This window comes from Henckelia pumila, chromosome 3 (genome assembly GCF_033568475.1).
Source record: "Henckelia pumila isolate YLH828 chromosome 3, ASM3356847v2, whole genome shotgun sequence".
NCBI lineage: Eukaryota > Viridiplantae > Streptophyta > Magnoliopsida > Lamiales > Gesneriaceae > Henckelia > Henckelia pumila.
Window position 1 is genome coordinate 17,736,478 of NC_133122.1, and position 23,503 is coordinate 17,759,980.

Below are 23,503 nucleotides of genomic sequence, written 5' to 3' on the forward strand. Positions count from 1 at the left end.
CTATATTGTGTAAAAGATAAATGACTTGTTTATGCATGAATCAAGAAAATAAGTGTTTGAGAACATTTATTATGCAAAATTAATCAATATTTTCGTTTCCAAAACTGAAAGACGATCAATAATCAAGTGAATATGGACTGGTTCAAAACATGAATTTCACATTTTATTTGGATGATCTTGGCTTTATTAGTATTTGTTTATGATATATTTGTATCCATCTTTAATTTTATTTGTAGAAGTCGTGTTATTTATATTATCATATTTATTGATGAAAAAATATATGAATATTAAACTTTAAGGCCACCAATTTTTTTTATATTCGTCTCAGGTCTCAAAAAACTCAAATCCGACACTGTTGAAGTCAAAAGTAAAAAGTAGCTGAAATTTTAAATATGGGCCGTGTGAACTCTATGTTTTATTTTGTCAAAACAAAATTTATTTTAAAGTAAAGTTACATTTTTTTTTAATCACAAGTAAAAGTTACATTCAAAACTCAAAAGATTGAATACGACGTAAAAATCTTTTTCAAAGGTTGGTTATAATGTCTATTTCATGTTTCCAATTTCCAAATGTCTCCTCTTAGTAAATCAACATCAACACGTAAGTTAATGCGTATTCATTTTTCCCAAAATGTTTTTGAGATGGAGACGTTAATCATTTTCATTAACCAAATATGATGTTGAAATGCTACTTTTTTATAAAAAAAATTTTAAAAAAAAATAGCAGAGAACTTTGACCCCACATTTAATATTTATCAAATATAGATTTGTGATATATGCATTCAATTTGATCCGTTATTTGCTTCATCTAGCTATCAGAAAGATAATTATATTTCACTATATTGTAAATAGATAAATATATTTATATCTATAAGACGGGTTGATCGGTTCATATTTAGTGTCAAAATTAATATTTTTATTACTTTTAAAATAAAAATAGTATAGATCGGATCGAATATGATATATTTCTTAAAATTGATATGTGATTCGATTTCCTAGTAGTTTTTTGTGAAATATATTATATGTGAATGTCAGCAAAATCGTTAGATTTGAAGTTACGATAATGACTCAGAATACTATAGTTTGATCCTCAATTTTTCAATTTTAAAACTTTTAAATTGGTAATAAAAAATCGTTAGTTTTGCAATTGTTCGGAAAAAATTGAATATATATATATATATGTTACGTATTACTAAAATTTGGGCAATTTTGATTGAAATAGGTTTTTTTTTCATTCATGTGCTCAGATACGACGTCGTAAGCAGCTCCAATAGAAAGTGGCACGATCGATCGATCGATCGCGCAAACGAATAATTTCACCGAGTTCCAGCGCATTTTAGCTTTCGAGTTGACTCGTTGCGTTATAGTAAAAATGGGTCCTATCTATATGACGCCGGCGGTGCGAATGTTAACAAACTGACACCCCCAACTCTTCAATGTTCACCTTTGTGCTCAAATTTTCCGATCAATTATTGAGTTCGTGAAGATACAATGTTACTTCGGTGTCGATTAATGTCCACTGTTATTCAGAAAAAAGGTTCGTTTGAGCTCTTTCCGATGCAGCAAATCGTTATACTTGTTCAATTGATGCATTATGATTCGATTATATGTTGTAACTTTTTTGTTGTATGCTTTGTTATTAAGAAGATGTACTTGAAATTTTAGCACTACTATTAATGTAAGAGCATCTTTTGTTGTGATTTTTGTTTTTGTTTTTGTTTTTTTTGTTTTGTTTTTGGCATACTAATTTATTCGTCAATGTTAGCATGTGGATCAGGACAATAAAATTATGCATCATGTCATTATTTTCTTCCAAAAACATGTTTAGTTGATGTAAATCTCTGAATAATTTTTTTTTTTTTGAAAATTAAATCTCTGAATAAATTAAATGTTTGTTCACAGGAAGATTAAATCCAAAATTTTCCGTAGCTTTGCAACGGCGTAAACAGTAGATCTGCTAGCATGATTGCATAATATGATTGTGAACAGCAACTGTTGACAAAAATGATGGATTCAAGTTGTACGAAGAATCTTGCATGACTTATAAGGCTTCCCACCTCTTCCACAATTCAATGCGAGGAGTGTTATCACAACCTCCTATCTTTTAGAATATGACATACCTGTTGGGAAAATAATAGATCGATCCACGAATACACGGACTCCTAAGATGGCTCTTGCAAGTTCAAGAGAGGCTTTCAGGCACGTAGCACTTTGTTCCGCAAAACATTTGGTCAAGAAAGCACAACTGCAAATAATTTGTATCTATCTGCGTTACAGAAATTGTTAGGCCAAGTTGATTGAGGAGTCTTATATGCGCCTGGTAAACTAGTTTTCTCCTCTTCCACAATTTGATGCAGGATGCACTGTTATAAATTTATAATATGTGCTAATTTTTGTTGTGCATACTGAAAAAAAAATAGGGAAGAAGTTGTTCAGTTTATTCGATCTGGTTTGAAATTGTAGAGTACCTTAGCTAATTTATATCATGTGATTGAACTTTGATATAGGGGTTGTGAAGTTGATTGAGATACGTGTACAGGTGGGTGAGTATTCATACCTCTGAGAGATGGTGGACGAAACTGTTACAGACTCGTGGTTAAGTAATATATGGAAGAGTTCACGTAAGACTATATCGCAGGAGCCTGACAAACCGGTTATAGGAATTTTATCGCTTGAAGTATCGAGGTTCATGCTAAATATTGTAAATATGTGGCAGTATCTATCGGATGAGCAGATTTTTAGATTGAGAGAAGAGATGGCAAATTCAGTAGGCATTCAAAAGCTTGTGTCTGAAAAAGAGGACCCTCTGATGGATCTTGCGCTTGCAGAGATGCTTGAGAATTTTGAAAGAGCATCAAAGTCAGTGGCCATACTTGGAAAGAAATGTGCGGACCCTACTTATCACAATCTTGATCGAGTTTTTTATGACCCTGGGGAGATTGATCCCAAATGGTGCAGATGGAATTATAGGATTAAGAAAATGGAGAAGAAAGTTAAAAGAATGAAGAGCTTTGTGGGGGCAACAGAACAAATGTGCCAAGAACTCGAAGTGTTGGCCGAGCTTGAGCAGAATCTAAAGCAAATTCAAGTAGGTGCGAATTTAGGCGAGGTCAAAGTGCTTGAGTTTCAACATAAGGTACTGCGGCAACAACAGGAAGTTCAGAATCTTCGTGAGATGTCTCCTTGGGTCAGAACGTATGACTACACAGTCCGGCTTCTTCTCAGATCTTTATTTACTGTTGCTGAGAGGATCAAGAATGTATGTGGGATCAACCAGTTTGGCCATGTTGAAGGAATTAAAAATGATGAACAGATTCACGGAAATTATCTTATTCACAACAATTCTGCTTTGATTCAACCATCAGTTAACCCGTCAAAAAACACCCTATCCAGATTTCCAAATCCCATGGGAAGATCATTTTCGAATCTGGGCCTAAAGAACAGGACATTTCTTGGTGGCTCTTACTCATCCATTCTTTGCGGAAAACAACACGAAATGAAAACTAAACGGTTTGCTCCTGTTGGTTACGCTGGATGCATGGGTGGTGGATGTGAATCTCCTATAGTAGAGAACTACGTACCATCGCGTGGTAGCTCATTTAGGTCATACGACTCGTCTCAGAAAGATACAGATGAAAAGAAAGATACGAGTGCTCTTCCAACTTTGTACGATATCTTAAATCCCAAAAAAGTCCCTTTCTTTATCTCCAAGCGTCGCGTGTTGAATGCTCCTCCATCTACACTTGGTCACTCTGCTTTGGCTCTGCACTACGCCAAGGTCATCATATTGATCGAGAAGCTAGCATCATCTCCCCATTTGATCAGCCTAGATGCTAGAGATGAACTCTACAACATGTTACCAGCGAATATTCGAAGCTGTCTCAAGGCGAGATTGAAAACTTTTTCTAGAACTTTTACTTTGTCTAAATATGATGCCAATGATGCAGCTCGGTGGACATTAGCACTTGAAACTATACTAGAATGGCTCTCTCCGCTCGCTCACAACATGGTAAGATGGCAATCTGAGAGGAATATTGAAGGACAAAGACCCTCTTTTGGGTCGAATGTGCTTCTTGTTCAGACCCTTTACTTTGCAAATCAAGTGAAGATAGAGGCAGCAATTGTAGAACTTTTGATTGGCCTCAGTTATCTCTCCAGATATGGCAGCATGGCATGTGGCAACTGTTTATATCCAAGAGATAAAAATTATTACGATGTGGTTGATCGGTCATTGTCGGGGTTCACTCGAGCGGACAACTGAACTTAGCATCGTTGAAGAGCTCATTCTACAAAATCAACCTTCAAGGAATCAGAGGTTCTCTTTGGTGATTGTTTATGCTGTGAATAATCGAAGTCTGAGCTGCTATTTTCTTGAAATTAATGATATTTAGCTTTAGTTGGGGCATTTTAATTTAATCTACGCTAGTGTGATCCATTCTGGATAATGTTCTTCTATCGTAATAGTATTTAGTCGGGACATTCTAATTTAATCTTTCACGTGAATCTGATCCGATTCAAATGTGAAATGTCTGAATTGAGACACGAAATAGGTTTCTTTTTTTATTAAAAAAAAATCCAATATAGGATTTCAGTATAATAGATGAGTCCAATCCATAAACCAATTTAGGTTTGGTCGAGGTAAGTAGAAACTTTGTAAATTAAAATATAGTAATACTTGAAAATATAGCAACAACCAGCTACATAATTTCCCAAATTCATAATGTTATTTAACATCTTACGCGTAATTCTACACAATTTTGCAGCACTTTTCTTGCCCATAGAGTAAGCACAATCATGTTCATGTGTATGTAGAAGAATGAAAAATAAATGTCACGAGGGGTGTTCAAATAGGTCAATGATCAGAAATTCGATCTTTCTATCAACGTTTTATTAGATAAGCTTATAATAAATTATTTGTGATGAATACCTTGATTTTCGGAGGAAAAGAAAAACAAAAATAACTTTTCAAATGGGGTTATGGTCCATGCCAGTAATGATGGAATTTGAACTATATTATTATTGTTGTTGATTTGATTTCTAAGGAGTTATGAATAAAACTTCAAATAACATGCGACAAAATTAGAGATTATTATGTTGTGTCAATCTCAATATTACGGTTCATTTCAACCTACCTATACAGGCATTACCTTCATAATAGATCTAAGAATCCTCATTTATCAATACACGCAGGATCCACTAAAAAATAATTGATCCCATATTTATTGATAAATGTGGACCGTTAGATCTACCTCAAAGCAGTGTCTGTATAGATAGAATCTAACTTACCAATATCACTATGATCCTCCTAAAAAGTCAGGTTTAGTTATAACAAAGAAGGAAAAAAAAGGGGGCAAAACGAACAAGTGGGGTGAGAGCACATGGTTTTATGGACCAATTCATACTATGGTCGTTTGTTTGTGTTACTATTGTGAATAATTGACATCGCCTCAACCAACTAAATCATTCGCAAAACAACCCTATTCATGAAAGAAATACTTCAAACTTAGTCTACACCCCACATATAGCATAGATTTTTGTTTACTAATAAGCCCTGAAAGTTTAGTTTTGTAAAAAAAAAAAAAGGACTTTAATTTTGTTGAACAAAAATTGTTTATGTTTAAAAATGTTACGAAAATTTAAGCTCGATTTAAATCATTCTGGACCCAACATAGATTTGGAAAATCAAAGATATAGAAAATGACAATACCAAACTCAAATACTCATCATAACTCATACACGCAGTTATCACAAATGTAGCTTAAATACTATCCCAAAAAAAAAAAAAAAAAGATGATTATATCTTTTTAGGGTTTAGATAATTCTTTCATCCCAACTTATTTGGACAATTGGACTGAATATTCGTGTTCATGATCATGATGTAGTTCAGTTTTTATAGTTTAGTATTCCATTATTTTTCCTACGCTTTTATCAATCAATCACTATTAAATTAAAATAATCAACTATTTGTATAATTTTTTTGTATTCTATTAAAATCTTAATTAAATAAAGATGGAATAAAAAATTGCTTTATAAAATTTACCTTTCCGGGATTTTTTTTTTAGTAAATTTATTTGAAACACATATAGACCTAAATAATTTGGACGGAGGTCGGAGAGAGTAATTGATATCAAACAGATCAAGTAGCAATTTATTTAAAATGAAATTAATCATTTAATTTATCGAAATTTTAACTTCAAGTGTACTTATAACTACTTATATGTGCATATTATTTAAAGAACGCCTATTTTATATCATTAGTTTATAAAAGACTTATAATTCATTTAAAAATTTATAAATTGATGCTCATAGTCAGAGTCATAATCCAAAAGTAACCTTTTTTGGCCATTGCACTCAGACCCACCAATCAAGCCAAAGGAAATGACATGATAATTGCAATTTCTTCTCCACTTTCAACAAAAAGGCAATTCAAACTTGAACTTGTCGCAAGAATCTTTAAAAGAAAAATGTCATTTTAAAATAAAAAGGCAATTCAAACTTGAACAGTTGAACTTGTCGCAAGAATCTTAAAAGGAAAAATGTCATTTTAAAATAACGTTGCTTCATAATTTCTTATCATACGATTCATGACATTCTTTTTTTTTTTTTTGCTCAACAATCTTAGAAATACTTTGCTCAAGAGTCATCACAGATGAATCGGCTTGGTATATTTTGGATGTCACCCATACACATATATCATCACATTTCCTTCATATTGTAATATTTTTCCAAACATTAATCTGTCTTATTATTGAGTAGGTTTCCCATAAAATGTCTTGTAAGTCAACATAATTATCTGAATTAATAGTGATATTTTTCGAAATAAAATAAAATAAAATTGATTTGTCTCAGAGAATTTTTTATGTTCATTATTAGCTTAAGTTTTGTTATATCTAATTTTATTTATAGTGACAATCCTTATATATATATAAGTTATTAATTATTAAATAAATTGACAAAAGTATGCATTCTCAAATTCAAAATATCTAAAAAGAAGGAAAAATAAAAAGCACAAAAAAAAAAAAAACAAGACAAAGGGAAAGAACACACCACACGCACGCACCCAACTGAGCAGCAAAAGCAAAACGACGACTAATTTGTGTTAGAGTTCGACACCCATTGTTCCCACCGTCCTCCGTCGCCCTTTCACGGAGGTGATCCGACCCAATTGCTGAATTCAAGCCCCGCAAGATTACGTATTTGTTATGGGTTCATCGCTATCCAATCTAACCGAAAACGGGTCGGGCAACGGGGTGCCTGGTCTTGGGGACATACCGGAGAGTTGCGTGGCGTGCGTGTTCCTCTATCTTACGCCGCCGGAGATATGCAACTTGGCTCGACTGAACCGCGCCTTCCGCGGCGCTGCCTCATCCGACGCCGTTTGGGAGTCCAAGTTACCTTCCAATTACCACGACCTCCTTCACCTCTTATCCAATCCACAAGTCTATCAAACGCTCTCCAAAAAGGACATTTTTGCCCTCCTCTCCCGCCCCCTGCCTTTCGACGACGGCCACAAGGTACTCTACTTGATTTCCTCCGTATTATGTGATTTTGATGTTTTTTTTACCTCGGGAAAAATGGTGTCTTGGTGATTTGATTTGGTTGCAGTTTTCTTTGGAATCAGAAATTAGTTTGCTTGCAGCTACTTGATTTGTAGTACTGATTTTGGACTGCGAGTTTTCATTGGTTCATTAATAGTTCGCATAGTTGTCAAATTTTCTTGCGGGGAGTTATTATTTGAAGATATTGGTTTTTTTCTCAATTGGGAATTTGGGATCAAGGATGTGTGACTATTTTGTTTGATAACGTCGAGAAATTTGTTGTTGAGGGTTTACAGTTATAATCTACCTTAGCTGTTTGATGTTTTCTACTGTGCTTTTCTGTTATTGGTGATCATATCGGTATTTCAGTTCCAACACTTCAGTACAAGTTTATTTAGAATAGAAATTGTATATGGGTTCCGCATCTACTTCATCTGACATAGTTTTAGTTTTTATTGAGTTTTGACTAAGAATTACTTTGTTTTGTTTTTTGTTTTTATTTGGATTTTTGCTCTACTTTTTTGTGGTATACTTATGTTCACACGGGGAATTACAGGTAGCATGGGTGGACAGAGTTACTGGGAGAGTTTGTTTGTCTATGTCGGCCAAGGCTATGGCAATTACAGGTATTGAGGACCGGAGATATTGGAGCTGGGTTCCGACCGAAGAATCGAGGTTAGTATCTGATGATTTTGGTTGCATGCTATTGAATATTCTCTACTTCTGGATATAATGTTGGCATGTTTCTATTTGATGTCATGAATTGTTACTGTTCTTAAATATTCAAATATTAGTGTTTTCACGAACTCTTGTTTAATGCTGGATGTGCTTGAACTCAAATTTGTGTCCATGTTCTGTCTTTCAATGATGAGTTGTCCTCGGTGTGGATAGTTGCAGCAATACTTTCTAGGAAACTAATTTTCAAGAACTTGAGTTTACTTAGATATATAATTTCAAGAACTTGAGTTTACTTAGATATATACTGTGTACATGAGTCTCAGATGTTGTCTAGACTACAGGTTTTTCAATAGGGAGGTAAAACCTGAAGAGCATAATCTTATTGTTGATGCAAGTTTAAAAGTATAAATACCACTGCTGGGTCATCTCTCTGTAGTTCAAAGTTTTTGGACAGGGTCAAGATTCACAGGTTAAAACCTTTGGTACTCAAAACCCTATAGATTTCATTAAGCTTGCCTTGGGTGATCTTTGTTGGTTGGTGTCCGACCGAGACCAACGTGCCCGTATGTGCCGTCAATAGTAATAATTATCGTCACATAGCACCAGATTTCTGGCTTATGCATGACTTAGTGTGTTTAAGTATAAATGCATTCTCGAGCCATTTCCTATGAACTCTGACCCTTTTGGTAAAAATGATTCACAAGATTTTTTTTATTTTTTTAAACATGGTTCACAAGCTAATTTAATGGGAATTGTGAAAGTTGTTTGACCGAAAAAATGTTACTCATCTGCTATCAAGATCACATGCTGCTGCAGGAAATTCTGTCTTCACTATCATCATCTTTCTTGTTTAGTTTGCTTTGGACGTTCATTTCATTTGTCAGAAGCGTGAAAAATGTCCTGTGCTTCAGCTTGAGTGATGATGTTAGTGTTTAAATTTAAATCAATGTGATTCAGAGTTGCTGTACCATATTGTTGGAGCCAAACCAATTTGGCTCTAAGACTTGGTGTACTCAACTGCTCTTTGCTGTACTTTTTACTTGCTAATATCGTAGAAACACTAGTAAATCAATTTTGGAAAGCAGAATTCTCTCTCTTTGCTGGACAACGCATGCTAAAAATTGCCAGAACAGGGACAGTTTAACGCATCATCTAGTTGAAGTAACCGGAAAAAACCTTTTATAACCTAAAACATATCCATGCAAATTTCTTTCTGCCATGCTGTTGTAAAGGTTATTTGCAATCCAATTTTTCTAGTTACAATTGGTATCACACTCCAATGTTGCCTCCTTCACCAGAACTTGTAATATCCCATTTTGATAATTTGTTTCTCATTCCGAATTGCAACAGATGTGCTTCATGATATACATTATGACTCCAAACTAACTGTACTCACCTTATGATTTACCACCTTACTGTTATTCTAGAATGGAGCTGATTTTAAATTTGACACCTACTCTTTCTTGTGCTGCTCCTTTCTGGCAGATTTAATGTCATAGCCTTTTTGCAGCAAATATGGTGGTTTGAAGTAGATGGGGCGGTAAAATTCCCTTTCCCACCAGATATATACACTTTATCCTTTAGAATTCACCTCGGAAGGTTCTCCAAAAGGCTTGGACGCCGTGTTTCCTATTATGATCAAACTCATGGTTGGGATATCAAACCTGTGCATTTCGAATTGACCACTTCAGATGGGCAGCAAGCATCGAGCGAATCCTTTTTAGATGATACAGGAAATGACGACCCTTCTGGAAATCATAAACGCGGTTCTTGGATAGAATACAAGGTAGGTGAATTTATAGTCAGCGAATCAGATCCCCCAACGGAAGTTAGATTCTCGATGAAACAGATTGATTGCACTCATTCCAAAGGGGGACTTTGTGTTGATTCGGTATCGATCATTCCCAGTGAATTGAAAGGGCTTAGGAAAACAGGGGTTTTGAAGTAAAGGCTGTGATGCATGCATGTATTCTGTAGTTATGTGGCGGGTTCTTTTTTTGGGTTTGTCATAGGTGTTAGCTTCTGAAAATCATTCAAACTTGGAGGATGTCATCTAAATCTTTTTGCTAGGAATGTGTCCTCTGTTCATGTAATTTTTGTGCTTCTGTAATTGATGCAGTTTTGTTCACTTTTGCTTGTACCTGAGATTAGATCCTAAACTTGGAATTTTTTACTCCATGACAGAAATGTAGTAGTACTTTTTTTAAACCGAAAAATTAGCATTAGCTTGGCAAAGTGTTTAAATTGGTCATTTTCTTTTGTTTTGGGAGTAATGAGATAATTATACCAAAACTTAAACAGCGTCTAACGTTTTCAATTTTTATTATAATTTTAAGCCAAGCATTCAAAATAGAATAATCATAAATACAACACTTAATACATGTTTCAAGTTTTGAATAATAAATATATATATATATATATATATATATATATATATATTAATGTTCCCATTTGAGAAAATAAATGTCGTTTTCTGTTTTAAAAACGGTTACTTAATCGAGTTTAAGCATATAAAAATTGTAGAGAAATTAAGCATCGCTTAGAACAATGAATTATAATACAGGTGCCAAAGAAGTAATAGATTATGGATAACAAGTTTAGGGTTCATGATTTGATTGACCAGATCATCTATGTCTTCTTGAAAACACATGGGTCTCAAATTGTAATTTCATTTGAATGTGCTGGCCCTAAAATGTTCTTTATATTTGAGCCTTCGGCCAAATTGTATATTTGAGTACAGGTCCACCTATCTATTTGGGCCCTCTCTAACCCTACAGCCCACTAAATTTGGTGGTCCTAATTTGCGCAATTCTCCTCAAGCAGCGTGAATTGAATATAAATTTCGGTGTATTGGTATTCAGTTCTTAAATGCAAAATCAAATTAAGAATCAGTCTCTTATCATAAAAAAATTTGTTTGCACTCCCTGGGTCCACATTATTTTTCTCGAATAAAATTAAGTACAAAACATTGAAAATATGGTACAAATACATTATATTTGAGCGCTAATTGTTCAAGATCGAGTACAAAAAATACAATTTTGAGTATAAAATCTAAACATCTTTATTAATGTGAACTTGAAAAATGTGTTTGAGTGCTCAAAAATCATATATTTGTATCAGATCTAACACATTGGGTACTCAAAAATCACATATGATTACCATATTTTCAATGTTTTGTACCGATTTTCATCCAAATAAGATAAATATGTTATTAATATCAATATTTTTTTAGTACTCAAAAATCATATATTTATACTAGATCTAACACATTTGATACTCAAATATCATGTACTTGTACCATATTTTTCATGTTTTATACCAAATTTCATCTGAAACAAAACATGTGGGCCCAGGGAGTTTAAACAAAGTTTTTTTTTTCTGAAAGGGACTGATTACCAATTTAAGTTTAGATTTGGGGACTGAATTATAAATTATGCTATTTGGGAATCAGTCCCTTGTCAGAAATTTTTGTTTGAACTCCCTGATCTCATTTTTTTTTCATGGATAAAAAAAGGTACAAAAAGTTAAATATACGGTACTAATATACAATATTTGAGTACTAATAGTTTAGATCTAGTACAAAAATCAAGATTTTGAGTATAACATTTGAATTACTTTATTACTACCAAAACTTATTATACATACATGTTTATGTACAAAATATTTATATTAAAATATTTGTTCATCATTTTTTTACATATATTAGTATTTTGAAAATCACAAAAATCAACAATTTTTTTGGTATTAATTTAAGATATTTGAGTACAAAAACATTTAATTTACGTATTGATTTATATATTTTTGGCATTAATTATTTCAAATTGAGTACAAAATCATGACACAAAGATTGATTTGTGGGCCCAGGGAGTAGAAACAAACTTTTAATGGATTAGAGAGTGCAGAAAAAAAAATTGACAGAAACTGAATCATAAGAAATTATGTGATGGGGGGATTTTTTAACAATTAACCGTATAAATTTTGGAAATTAAAGAGCTCGAAGAAGTATATCGGGAAAAATTTAAATTTATCTCTCACGTTTCATTTCAATTTTAAATTCATCCCCTAAACCAGCGTGAATGGAATGTAAATTTTAGAAATTAAAGAGCTCGAAGTAGATAGGGAAAATTTTAAATTCATCCCTCATTTTTCGTACTTATTTAATTTCATCTCTAACCCCACTTTTCAACTCAAATCCGGACTGGAATTCCTGCCAATACATAATAAAAACAAGTTAATTATTTTAAAGTCCTTTTGGTTTTTCTAATATTAACTAGTGCCTTTGTTGGTTTTTATAATAATAACTAATGGCATATTTTTTGTGTTTATAATTAATTATATAATTACGATGCGGCTATTTTATTATTTCACTACGTAATTATGTTGTCAATTTATATATAAGTAGTTTATGTAGTTGGCTAGTTGATTATTTAATTGTTTTTCAACTTAGACATTATAATTTTATTTTTGTTCAGCTATTTTTTTGCACTTAAAAAATTTTGGTTTTTTTATTAGCAATTAGTTTTTTTTAAAAAAAAAATAGTTTGACTGGTGGAGTTTTGGAGTTTACATCGGTTGAGTTTTGACCTGACAGGTCCGCTCGAGGGGGGTAGTCGAGGCAGCGGCCTCAATTTCTTTTTTTTTTTTTAAAAAAATTTATTAAATTTTGTAATTTTATAATAAAAATAAATGAAAAGATTACAATTTAAATAAGTTAAAAAAATTAGAAAAATAAAAAGATTAAACTTTTTTGAAGAATAGATCAACAGATAATTTTAAAATTAATTTTTTTAAAAAATAGCTGTCTAGTTCAACATCATTTTCAATTTTTTTTTTTAAAAAAGGTCAATGAAACAATTCCACTGAGAAATTTTGTGAGACGGTTGTTTGATGTTCATGAAAAAATATTATTTTTTATATTAAAAATATTGATTTTACTTTAGATATAGAATGGAGTGAGCCATCTCACGGATAAACATCCGTGAGATTTTCTCAAGAGATATCTATTATTTGAAAAATTACTTATCTTACAAATTAGTGAAGCTCGCATTTTTTATATGTAATATCAATCTCATTTTATTAAATAAATTATCAATATCGTAAATAAAACAAACAAAACCAAAAAACACATATTTTTTTTTTAAAAAAACTCCACCATTCAAATTAATTTTTTTTTAAAAAATAATTTTTTAAATTACTAATAAAACCCCCCCCAAAATTTTGGATATATTACTCTGTATTTTGGATTTTATTATTTTATCAATTTAGCATATAATTAACAACTAAAATTTGCGCCATTTATAATTTCATTTTCTCAATTTTAAAAAAAATATCCATTTATTTTTATCTCAAAAATGTAATAGTCCATACAATTTTAATTTAACTATACAATCTATATTTGTATAAAATTGACAAAACAAATATGTTAATTTGTAATAATATTCAAAATTTTAAAACTAAACAATTGAATTGATTTTCAATGAATGAAAAAGGGTATTTAAGTAAAAATATAAACAATGGAGTTAATTGGTCATGTTTTTAACCAAGAAGATAGATAAAAAATGACATTGAAGTTAATTAAAAATTTAGTGATGAATTTGACACTAACTCAAACCTAGTGGATGGAAATGAATTTTTCCCAAAGTAGATCCGGAGATTGGGTGATTCTCTCAGTTCCTATCAAATGATCTATCATTTCTCGGAACTATCAGATGAGAAGATGGAAGAATGGGGGCGATCAAACGCCACTCTTGAAGTATTTATTCGAAATATGACATTTAGATCTCTGAGGTAAGTGAGATCCTATTTATACAGACATTATTTTAATGAAGATTTAAGTGTTGAGATTTATTAATACATGTGAGGTCTACTATTTTATCTTCATTCTTAAATACATCATTGGAGTAATGTGTGTAAAGATAAGATGAAATTATTCATTTTTATGAGCCTTTGCAAGATGCACGGATTCCGTCTCTAACTCGTTTACAGACAATTTGAAAATTGACCCTTCTATATTTATTACAATTTACTCTTTATAGTAAAATTTTTAATTATAAATAAATATATATATTAATCTTAGGAAAGTAATGTGTTTATAAATCATAAATATTTTTGCGAGTAGATGCTTTTTTGCTATCATATATATACCAAAACACTCACGCATTCTGTATGCCATATATATTTGATAATTGAATTTGAGAGTGTGATTGATTACACAAAATGTCAACACTAAATTGAATACGCAAACCCATGACAACTACACAAGTGGCAACCATGTGAGACAATATGATTTTCATTATTAATTCATGGTTCCGTATTCCTTTTCTTTTCTTGTCACTGAAAATTAAAATTGACGAAAAATACGGAGTTTAACACAATAAGTATTGAATTAGAGTCCGTATCTTGCGAAGCGGTTTCATGACATGGTTATATTCGTGAGATAGATTGGACCGCTTTATTTCTACAGTAAACAGTACTAATACTTTTAATAAAGAAAATTAATATTTTTCAAGAATGATCGAATTGAAGATTGACCTCACAAAAATTGATCATGAGACGACTCATTAGAATTTATGTGAATTTTAAGGTAATGACATCTAAATCTCTAATTCATTTGGGACGGAGTTTAATTATTGAATTGAATGACATGGAGCTTCCCGCTGGCAGGTATTAAGTGTTCTTTAATAATATAATTTCATGACCATGTCAAATGTCAAATTGGTCACATGGATTTTTAATCTTCTCACTCAAAGGTGGTTGGAGGATCATGAAAACTCCTTCAATTTGTTATTTCCAAATATATGGAAATAAATAATGTGTTTTATTGTGAACGGAATTTGTTAGGTGTTGATTTATTGACGAGCCGTAGAGTTTTGTCACGAAGACCATGGAAAAATGATATTTGGTGGTTGTTTTATTTCATCATTGATGAAATTTGAGTTATGTTATTATCATCATCGGTAACTTTTAATATCTCAATCTTATAACTGAAATAATATCAAAATAATCCAAAAAAGAGAGATACTTCACCAAAAATAACAATTGGTTTTATTGTTTTATAAGTTTATAAAACCCTTTTGAATTGATTTTTATATTTTATGAATGTGCATCGCATATGCTTCAATTGTTGACATATATAATATTTATACTTTATTATACACACGGATGCTTGCACTGTTATGCTAGTCTTATAATAAAATATCTTACTATCATAAAGGTTGACATATGTATCTAAACTTCAAGAGAATTAAGAAATCAAATTATTAACACTTATACTGTATTGAGAAAAGAAACATTGTGTGGTATGCTCTGGGGGTTGGCCATGTTGCTCTCTCCCTCAAGTCATTGCCGCTCGTGTACATTCCTCGATTTAACTCCCACATGAGTCAGTGAGCCTCTAACTCAAATGAAATGAGGTTTCTTTAGAAAAGAAACATTGAATAATTAATAAGTAAACAAAAAGGTTAATTAATGATATTAGGAATATGAAAAGTTCTTAAATGTTAAACAAGTTCTTGTTTCATTTCATGTTATATACACAATCAACACACTGTTACACGTTTAACGTTACCTTTGAAATTACAAAATTATCTCAAATATATAAGATGACACTCATTTTGGTCTCTCTTATTTTTTAGTTTTCCCAAAATGGTCTTTTTTCAGGCTGTTAAATTGGCCCTAATGTTTTGTAATATTTCCCAAATTCGCCCCTCTCGTAATCTCAACGTTAAACACTAATGGATAAAAAAACTCATTTTCAAGAACACCAATTCGGCTCCCTGTTGTTTGTTCTTTTTTCCAAAATAGTCACTTTTTCCTTTTGAGCCGTAAAAATGATCATATTTATTCTCGGTTTGGTCTCTACCGTAAAATGATAGTTTTATCCAGCCATTAGGTAAAACTATTTAAGATATTAGGAGGTGTGTGTCTAAATAAGTATTCTCGGTTTTGGTCTCTACCGTATAGTGACGATTTTACCCAGCCATTCGGTAAAACTATTTAAGATATTAGGAAGTGTGTGTCTAAATAAACCAGTCAAATGTCAATAAATACACATCAATATCAAAAAATATTTTTACAAAATCACATCGACAAAATGAAATGTTAACAAATGAAAACAATAATTTTAGCTTCTTATTCGCTAATATGTTATATGCAAATAAATTTGTCATGAATTTTCATTATTAAAATCTCAAGTTTTAACATTTCTCTTCGAAAACTTATTTAATAAAACACAATATTAATTTTTTAATTAAATAACTCTTGAATTAAAAAAATAACTGGCTTGCATGCAAAAGAGTTCAAAAATATTATTCGGATAAAAAGAGTGTATAGTTCAACAATAACACGCAAATAAAATAATCGAATTACTATGCTACATAGTGGTGCGGTGTTTCGATTATAAAATAAATAAGTTAATATCAATAATATGTGACTTGCCTTAGATAAATCGTTGTTATGCTTCGAATTAGTGTTTTTCGATTTTGTTGTACTAACGATTTGATGCATCCACTCGATGGTTCTCAACTTGGGGGAAATTATTTTTAGATATTGTTTCATAAGATTTAAAAGTAGATGAGTTGCATCTCCGTTAGATTTATTGGTTATATTACAGGAAGGGTCGAATTGGGAATAATTATGAAACATTGGAGATTGTTTTGACGACCTGAACCTAAACATAAGGGCGACTATTTTGGGAACGGCGGCAAATTATAAGGGCCAAAATGTGTATTAATCCATTTCAAAAGCTTTAAGAGAGAAATGGGTCGAATCTATATTATTTTTTAACGAAAAGATGAACCAAATTAAGTAACTACAAAATATTAGGGATCATTTTGATAATTAAAAAAAAAAAAGAAAAACTATTTTCGAAAAATTGACAAACAAGATGGATCAAAATAGATTTTTAAAATCCAAATATATTAATGAAAACGAACTTTTTCACCGACATAATTTTATAATTTCAAAAACAATGTTTATAACCCTCGTTACGTATACCTAACATTTTGCACCAACACTTCATTATACATTAACATTTTTGTCGTGAAATTGCAAATGATATCCAGCTACCTAATTCATTCATGTTAATTACTCATCTCATGTGGAATTTATGACAACCTAAATAATTGCTAAATCGGTCTAAAGCAAGAATGATAAAAATATAAAGCTTGAGAACAAACTGCTGGAATTGATCTACTTGGTGTTAGCGCTGGTTAACACCAAAATCCAAATAACAAATACAAACTCCTTCCAAAGATATTCACCAACAAATGGATTCAATGCGACAACTCGCAAGATCCCTTTTATTGAACCGAAAATGGGTATATCGCGGTGTTAGCGCTAGCTAACACTCACCATATCCAGACCCTTGTAGGCACACAAGGTAAACACACGAGGGATTTGGTCAATTAGGCATTGGCCAACACCCCTAGCATATATATTTACTTCACAAAACACGAGCTTTCTTCTTGATTTTAATATCTTTGGCATCTTCAAATACTTTACTTTTTCCAGATGAAGTTACTGGCTGGTGCAGAAATCCAAGAACCCCATGAATTCATGGTTGTGTATCATCTTAATGCTTTTTTCTATACCGACGAAACCTGCAAGAAACGAGAAAAACAAACATTTTTGACAAGAAAATTTATTTGAAATTAAACGACATCAAGTTGAGATTTTGACACGAAGGATGTCTCATCCTTCAAATATTGTACATTTCAACATGTTAACGAATTTTGTTTTTTTTTATATTAAGACAACGAGATAATAATGAATCTTGTGGTTACCCATTGTGAGAGCACTGGCGAAAATGACACTGGCGAGAATGAATACGATGATTGAAGCTCTCCCTAAAACTGTAGTCAATTTTCTTATGAAAAATTGACCCCAGAAGCCAGCCAAGATAGACACAGACATGAGGTATAATCCTGCACACAACAAATATTCTTGGTTTTAAATTCAGACATATGATTCTTGGAGTTCTCTTCTAATACATACAAAATAATTGTGATGATGCAAAGCGAAAATCATATTCGTACCATAAGGAATGGGAAATCTTTTGAGGAGATAGAACTCCACCACAGATAAAGATGATGAAAACATCATCACAAATGTTGCTGTCGCGCTAGCCACCTGAAATAGAGAAAAATTTGATGTTTTTACCAGTTCAGATGGACATTTCAACTAATGACAATTCACTCTTACAAGTTAGGCATTGCCAAATAAACCATACGATGAGGGGTCCGTGAAAGTCATTGGCTAGAATCGAAAGCTTGTATTCAAACATGTTAGTTGCAGCATAAGCATTGGGAACTTGGGATCAGTATTGCATATTCAAAAACTATTATATCTTATAGTACAAGCACAACTCAAATATTTTCCACCATAGCAGCCAAAACGAAGATCGTTGTGAAATGTGGCAGTGGCATAGGGTAGTGAGAGATGATTATTACTCCCCAACATTGAATCATTCAAGTAACCACCTTGCTCAATAGCCTGAAAACAGCCATACCTGTGGGATTACTCCAATCTCTAGTAGAAGAGGACCAAGAATGAAACCACCACCAGATCCTAATAAGCCGCCCACTGTACCACCTAAGATGCCACAAAATGCACAAAATGCAAGATTTGTAGCCGTCCAGTCTATAGCTGCCTCACATATAAGTTCCGAATTTCCAGCCCTTCTTCTTTTCTTGCTCTCCTTGTACAGTTTCGAGCATTCATATCCGAACACAGCAAGAGCAACAGGAAACTGAAGACAAAATAGAGAACCAACTCTTGAGACAGATGGCTCAAACAAGTAAATGGATTAAATTTACCCCAAGAAATCTTGATGTACCTGTAACAAGTTCAGCACCCAATACAATGTACTGCAAGCTTTCGTATCGTTCTGCTAACCAATAAATGTTATCAATAAATATCACGAAAAAAACAAGTTGTAGATAGCATGTGTATATATATGTTTGCTTGCCTTGATCACTTGAAGAAACAAGAAGCAAATCCACACAAGAAGTAGCACAAAAATTCTTTTGACATTAAGGTTATCCTTCACAGTTTGCTGAAACATAGCATGTAATAAATCAACCTCAATATCTTAAATAGCTACTGCGGAAATAGAAAAGAGATATTGAGGTGAAATTTACTCACCAAAGCTGTTTTTTCCTCTCTAGGAATCAATGGTTCATGAGTGTCGATTAGCACTGATCAAAATGGCAAAACAGAGAAATGAAACGACAGCTCTCTGGAAATTTATAAGAGAAACATAATAATTCTCACATATAACCAGGCTACTTACACTCGCCACGAGAATTCACAAAAGTTCGTTTATCTGTCATGGCTTTCTGCAATTAGTAGAGTGTTTTGGAACATATTAAATGAATCGAATTTATTACAAAATAGGTTTATAGACAACATATGTAAGAGCAACCAACCTTAAGAATGGTTTCATCCTTCCACATCTCAATTGCCCTGAGAAGGGACTTAGAAGAAGTCCCTGTAAATAACACATCGAAATTTAATGAATCTAAGATTGATTGCCCAGGATGAGAGTACAGACAGTAATGAATCTCCAACTCAGAACAAATAAAATCAACTCTCCATTAACAATTTTGCATTCTTGATCAATAAATAGGATGAAATCCAAACGAATGATGCAAAGAAATGCTTTGCCACTACATACCCATGAACAAGATTATGATCAACACAGTGATGAGCCAATAGGGGAAAACAACACTCAAAGATACACCAATTGTGATTCCAAGCATAAGCATAGGCTGGAATAAGAGGGCCAAATCATAGTCAATTATTGGCACTTCCCTGCATGGATGAGGCACCCTTAAATTGTACCAAACTGAAGATGTTGACGCTCCCATTATCATGCCTACACCACAGATGAAGTTCAAAACCAGTCATCTTTAGGTACAAATTCTTGGTCTTACGCTTTCAACAGAAAGGGGAAAAAAATCACAAAACTTGTAATATAATAACATTTCTCCATTTATCTTTTTTTTTTTAAAAAAAACTTTTCTCCATTCAAAATTCTGAATCAACCAGCAGAAAGAAATACTCAACAACATCTGCTAAATCAAGTTCTTAAATGTTACACTTGGATATAGCAGCAGCAGACTTGGTATCAAAACCAACTATCAAAGTTAGCATAGGGACAAATATGCCACCGCCTCCAACACCGCCCACTGTTCCACACGCAGAACCCAAGAAGCCTATCACCGTAGCCAGCACAATTTCCCAACCAAACTTCAACTCCTGCCGCAAGCCAACAAAATCAGTTCCCGAAAAAATCCCATCTTTAACCATAGAACGGCAAAATCTCGTTTTCAGCCACAAAAAACAAAACAAAAAACAAAAAACAAAACCAAACCTCATCCGCGCACACAAGCATGCAGAATACAAAACGAGAATCCATAAACTCACCGGCCAAACTTTATCTTCAGATCCAACTTTTCCGGGCACACCATTAGGATTAGAAGCAGAAAGAAGAAATGGGTTTTCATCATCTCCACCATTGGAGTAATTGCTGACGAAATGTACAGAAAGAACAGCCAAAGAAAAGCCTGTCAACAAGTACACGGCCAACCCTTTCGCGGCCATGTCCTTTCACCTTCACCCCACCCGGGAATCAAATAGACGAAGCGTATAAATTTACGCTACGCTTAAACACTGCGATTCAAACGATAATCATCGCAGAGTCTTGATTTATATAAGCAGAGAGAGCGGAAGAATATAATCCCCCGAGACCATGTGACGTGTGTAGCGGCACCTGTCATGTAAATGTTACAGGTCAGGCAAAGGTGGCCGCAGTCTCCATTCAGTGGTGCACGTGGCAAGATTTCATTGGCCAGAATTTTTTAATTCCAATACAGAATTAATTTGATAGTAAATATTTTACCCAGATAAAAAAAAAAGTATTTGATGGTAAAATAATGATAATTATGAACTAATCACAAATATATATTTATTTTTATAGTATTCTCTCCCTCCCAATTATATTGTTCATATTTCCTTTTTTATTTGTCCCAAATATATAGTCATATATCACATTTAGTAATATTTTTTTACATTTATTTACTAATATACCCATATTAACTACACCTTGAAAATTGTGCAATCATTTTTTAATACAAACCAAAGAGGACAATATATATGAGACGGAATGAGTATAAAATATAAAATTAAATATAGAATCAAGTGTGGTAAGAGAATTTGGCGCCATTACGTGATGCAGATGTTATTATATTATATATGTATGGACCGCGGTATTTTGTATTCACGTATATTATTATTATAATCATTATTATTAAAATTTGGTATCTTATCATATTTATCGACTCATGCATATCTTGATTAAAAAGTTATTTAGTATATTAAGTAATATTTTTTTAATAATCAGATCGAGTAAAATATTTATCTCATAAAATTAACTTATGAGATAATCTAATAGAAGTTTGAAGAATATTAGGTATTATTATTTTGGAATGTTAAAATATTTACTATGATTTATGTAGATTTTAATTAATTATCTGGATAATTGAGTATAGCTTTATTGATAAATTTTATCTTTATATTTAAATAAATAAATCTAATCGTTTTTAAACTATATGATGACTATGACTAATTAGTTGTTCGTTTGAAAATTAATGTGATTCCACGTGACAGGATATGCAAGATGGAATCTAAATGGCTTATAATATGGACAAAAGTTGAAAGAAAACTATATAATTTTGAGATGAATTATATAATATTTGTTAAATTAATGAATAATGGGATATTGTATATATATATTTTACTAAGAATGTTGGGGAGAAATTATTGGAAACAACATCAATTGATTGTTGAAATGGCTGAAAACGATAATAGAAAAGCAGCTTTTACTATCTATACATCTATACATTGATACAACATACATGAACTCTTTAATAATTACTTAATGGATAAACAAAAATGTCTCTTACTACTTATAATTACTATCTTTTAATTTTATTTTTTAATTTAAAAATATAAAAATTTTCATTATTTTTAGTTGTAATATAAAATATTTATGCACGCAAAATTTCGCGTACGTGGATAACTAGTATATATATATATATGTGTGTTACATTTAAAAATAAATAAAAATAAATGTCAAAATAATTAGTACTAAAAACATATATACACACACATATTTCGATGCATATTAAGAAAGTATTTGAAAATATAAATTTAATAAAACAGTTTTTTCATTTTATCTTTATTTAATAAAATTTTAGTAACAGTTAAAAATATTAATTTAATACAAAAATTAATGTGAGATAGTTATAAAATTTACGAGTCAATTTTGCAATGCGGATCACCTATTTTAGTCATTCATAAAAATAATTATTTTTATTGTAAATATGATCATCGCTATTTGTGATCACTATGCGATTTTGTTGTTTTTTTTACAAAAATAAAAATCAAACCGAATTGCATTTGGGATTCGGTTCTACTTTATTTTTTTAATTGTGGTTTTCAATATAGTTTCACGATTTTGAGAAGTTTTAAGCGGTTGCAGTCGATTTATGGTTTTTTTAATGATAATTAGAATAAAAATATTAAAAAAGACTCAAATTATTTAAAACAATAATATGAAAAAATAAATAGGATATTTAAATATAATATAACTATAAATAGTACAAATATATAATTAGATAAAATAAAAATAAAACATCAAAATAAAGTTAAAATAGATAAAATAGGATGTTTTTAGTTCATTTTTAATCATGATTATAAAACCACTTTGAATAATATGTGTTGTAATAATAAAGAAAGAAGGAAAAATATTGGAGGGGAAAAAAAGGAAAAATATTGAAGGAAAATTATGAAAGAAAATGACGAAATGCAAATTAGAAATAAAGAATATATTGAATATTAAGATATTATTAATAACATTATTTAAAACAATTATAAAAAACAATGTGGGGTGGGGCATGCGATTTTGAGTTAAAAAAAATAACAATACCGTGGAGGCAATACGGTTTCATTTTTTTTTAAAAAAATTGTGGTTATTTATAAAAATAAAAAAAACAGTGTGGTGCGGTATGATTAATTTGGGCGGTTGTTGAAACATTTTGATCAGCCTTAGACTCATATCACTTATAAAGATTTGAGATATCTTTTTATTAAAGACTTATCGTTAATTTAAAAAGTAAATTGGAAAAAAAAACGTAAGAAAAATAATATGAAAAATGAAATGTATAATTGGGAACGATGAAAAAAACTTGGGCAAATTGAACAAGTAACTGGAAAAGTATCCATCAA

At 31.6% G+C, this 23,503-nt stretch overlaps 3 protein-coding genes across 5 annotated transcripts; 2 read left to right on the forward strand and 1 right to left on the reverse strand.

Annotated features, from left to right (window-relative positions):
* Window positions 1-1,267: 1,267 nt before the first annotated feature.
* Window positions 1,268-4,467, forward strand: LOC140891776 (protein PSK SIMULATOR 1-like). 3 transcript variants are annotated; one of them, XM_073300413.1, is made up of 3 exons: window positions 1,268-1,536; window positions 1,902-2,319; window positions 2,507-4,467. In XM_073300413.1, the coding sequence occupies exon 3, from the start codon at window positions 2,566-2,568 to the stop codon at window positions 4,258-4,260; it is 1,695 nt and encodes a 564-aa protein (XP_073156514.1). In that variant the 5' UTR covers window positions 1,268-1,536; window positions 1,902-2,319; window positions 2,507-2,565; the 3' UTR covers window positions 4,261-4,467. The 3 variants fall into 3 exon arrangements, with proteins under 3 accessions (XP_073156514.1, XP_073156515.1, XP_073156516.1); XM_073300414.1 differs by having other exon boundaries at window positions 2,539-4,467; XM_073300415.1 differs by lacking the exon at window positions 1,902-2,319.
* Window positions 4,468-7,047: 2,580 nt separating this feature from the next.
* On the forward strand, window positions 7,048-10,393 carry LOC140891178 (F-box protein PP2-A15). The gene is made up of 3 exons (XM_073299528.1): window positions 7,048-7,513; window positions 8,094-8,212; window positions 9,701-10,393. Exons 1-3 carry the CDS (start codon window positions 7,202-7,204, stop codon window positions 10,161-10,163), a joined length of 894 nt encoding a protein of 297 aa, XP_073155629.1. The 5' UTR covers window positions 7,048-7,201; the 3' UTR covers window positions 10,164-10,393.
* Window positions 10,394-17,342: 6,949 nt separating this feature from the next.
* LOC140887588 (sulfite exporter TauE/SafE family protein 4) lies at window positions 17,343-20,972 on the reverse strand. Its single transcript, XM_073294930.1, has 12 exons — window positions 20,642-20,972; window positions 20,314-20,473; window positions 19,890-20,090; window positions 19,642-19,703; window positions 19,506-19,551; window positions 19,358-19,410; window positions 19,182-19,268; window positions 19,050-19,100; window positions 18,723-18,962; window positions 18,250-18,343; window positions 17,998-18,138; window positions 17,343-17,814 (listed from the first exon to the last, which is right to left on the reverse strand). The coding sequence occupies exons 1-12, from the start codon at window positions 20,816-20,818 to the stop codon at window positions 17,732-17,734; spliced, it is 1,395 nt and encodes a 464-aa protein (XP_073151031.1). The 5' UTR covers window positions 20,819-20,972; the 3' UTR covers window positions 17,343-17,731.
* Between the last annotated feature and the right edge of the window lie 2,531 nt (window positions 20,973-23,503).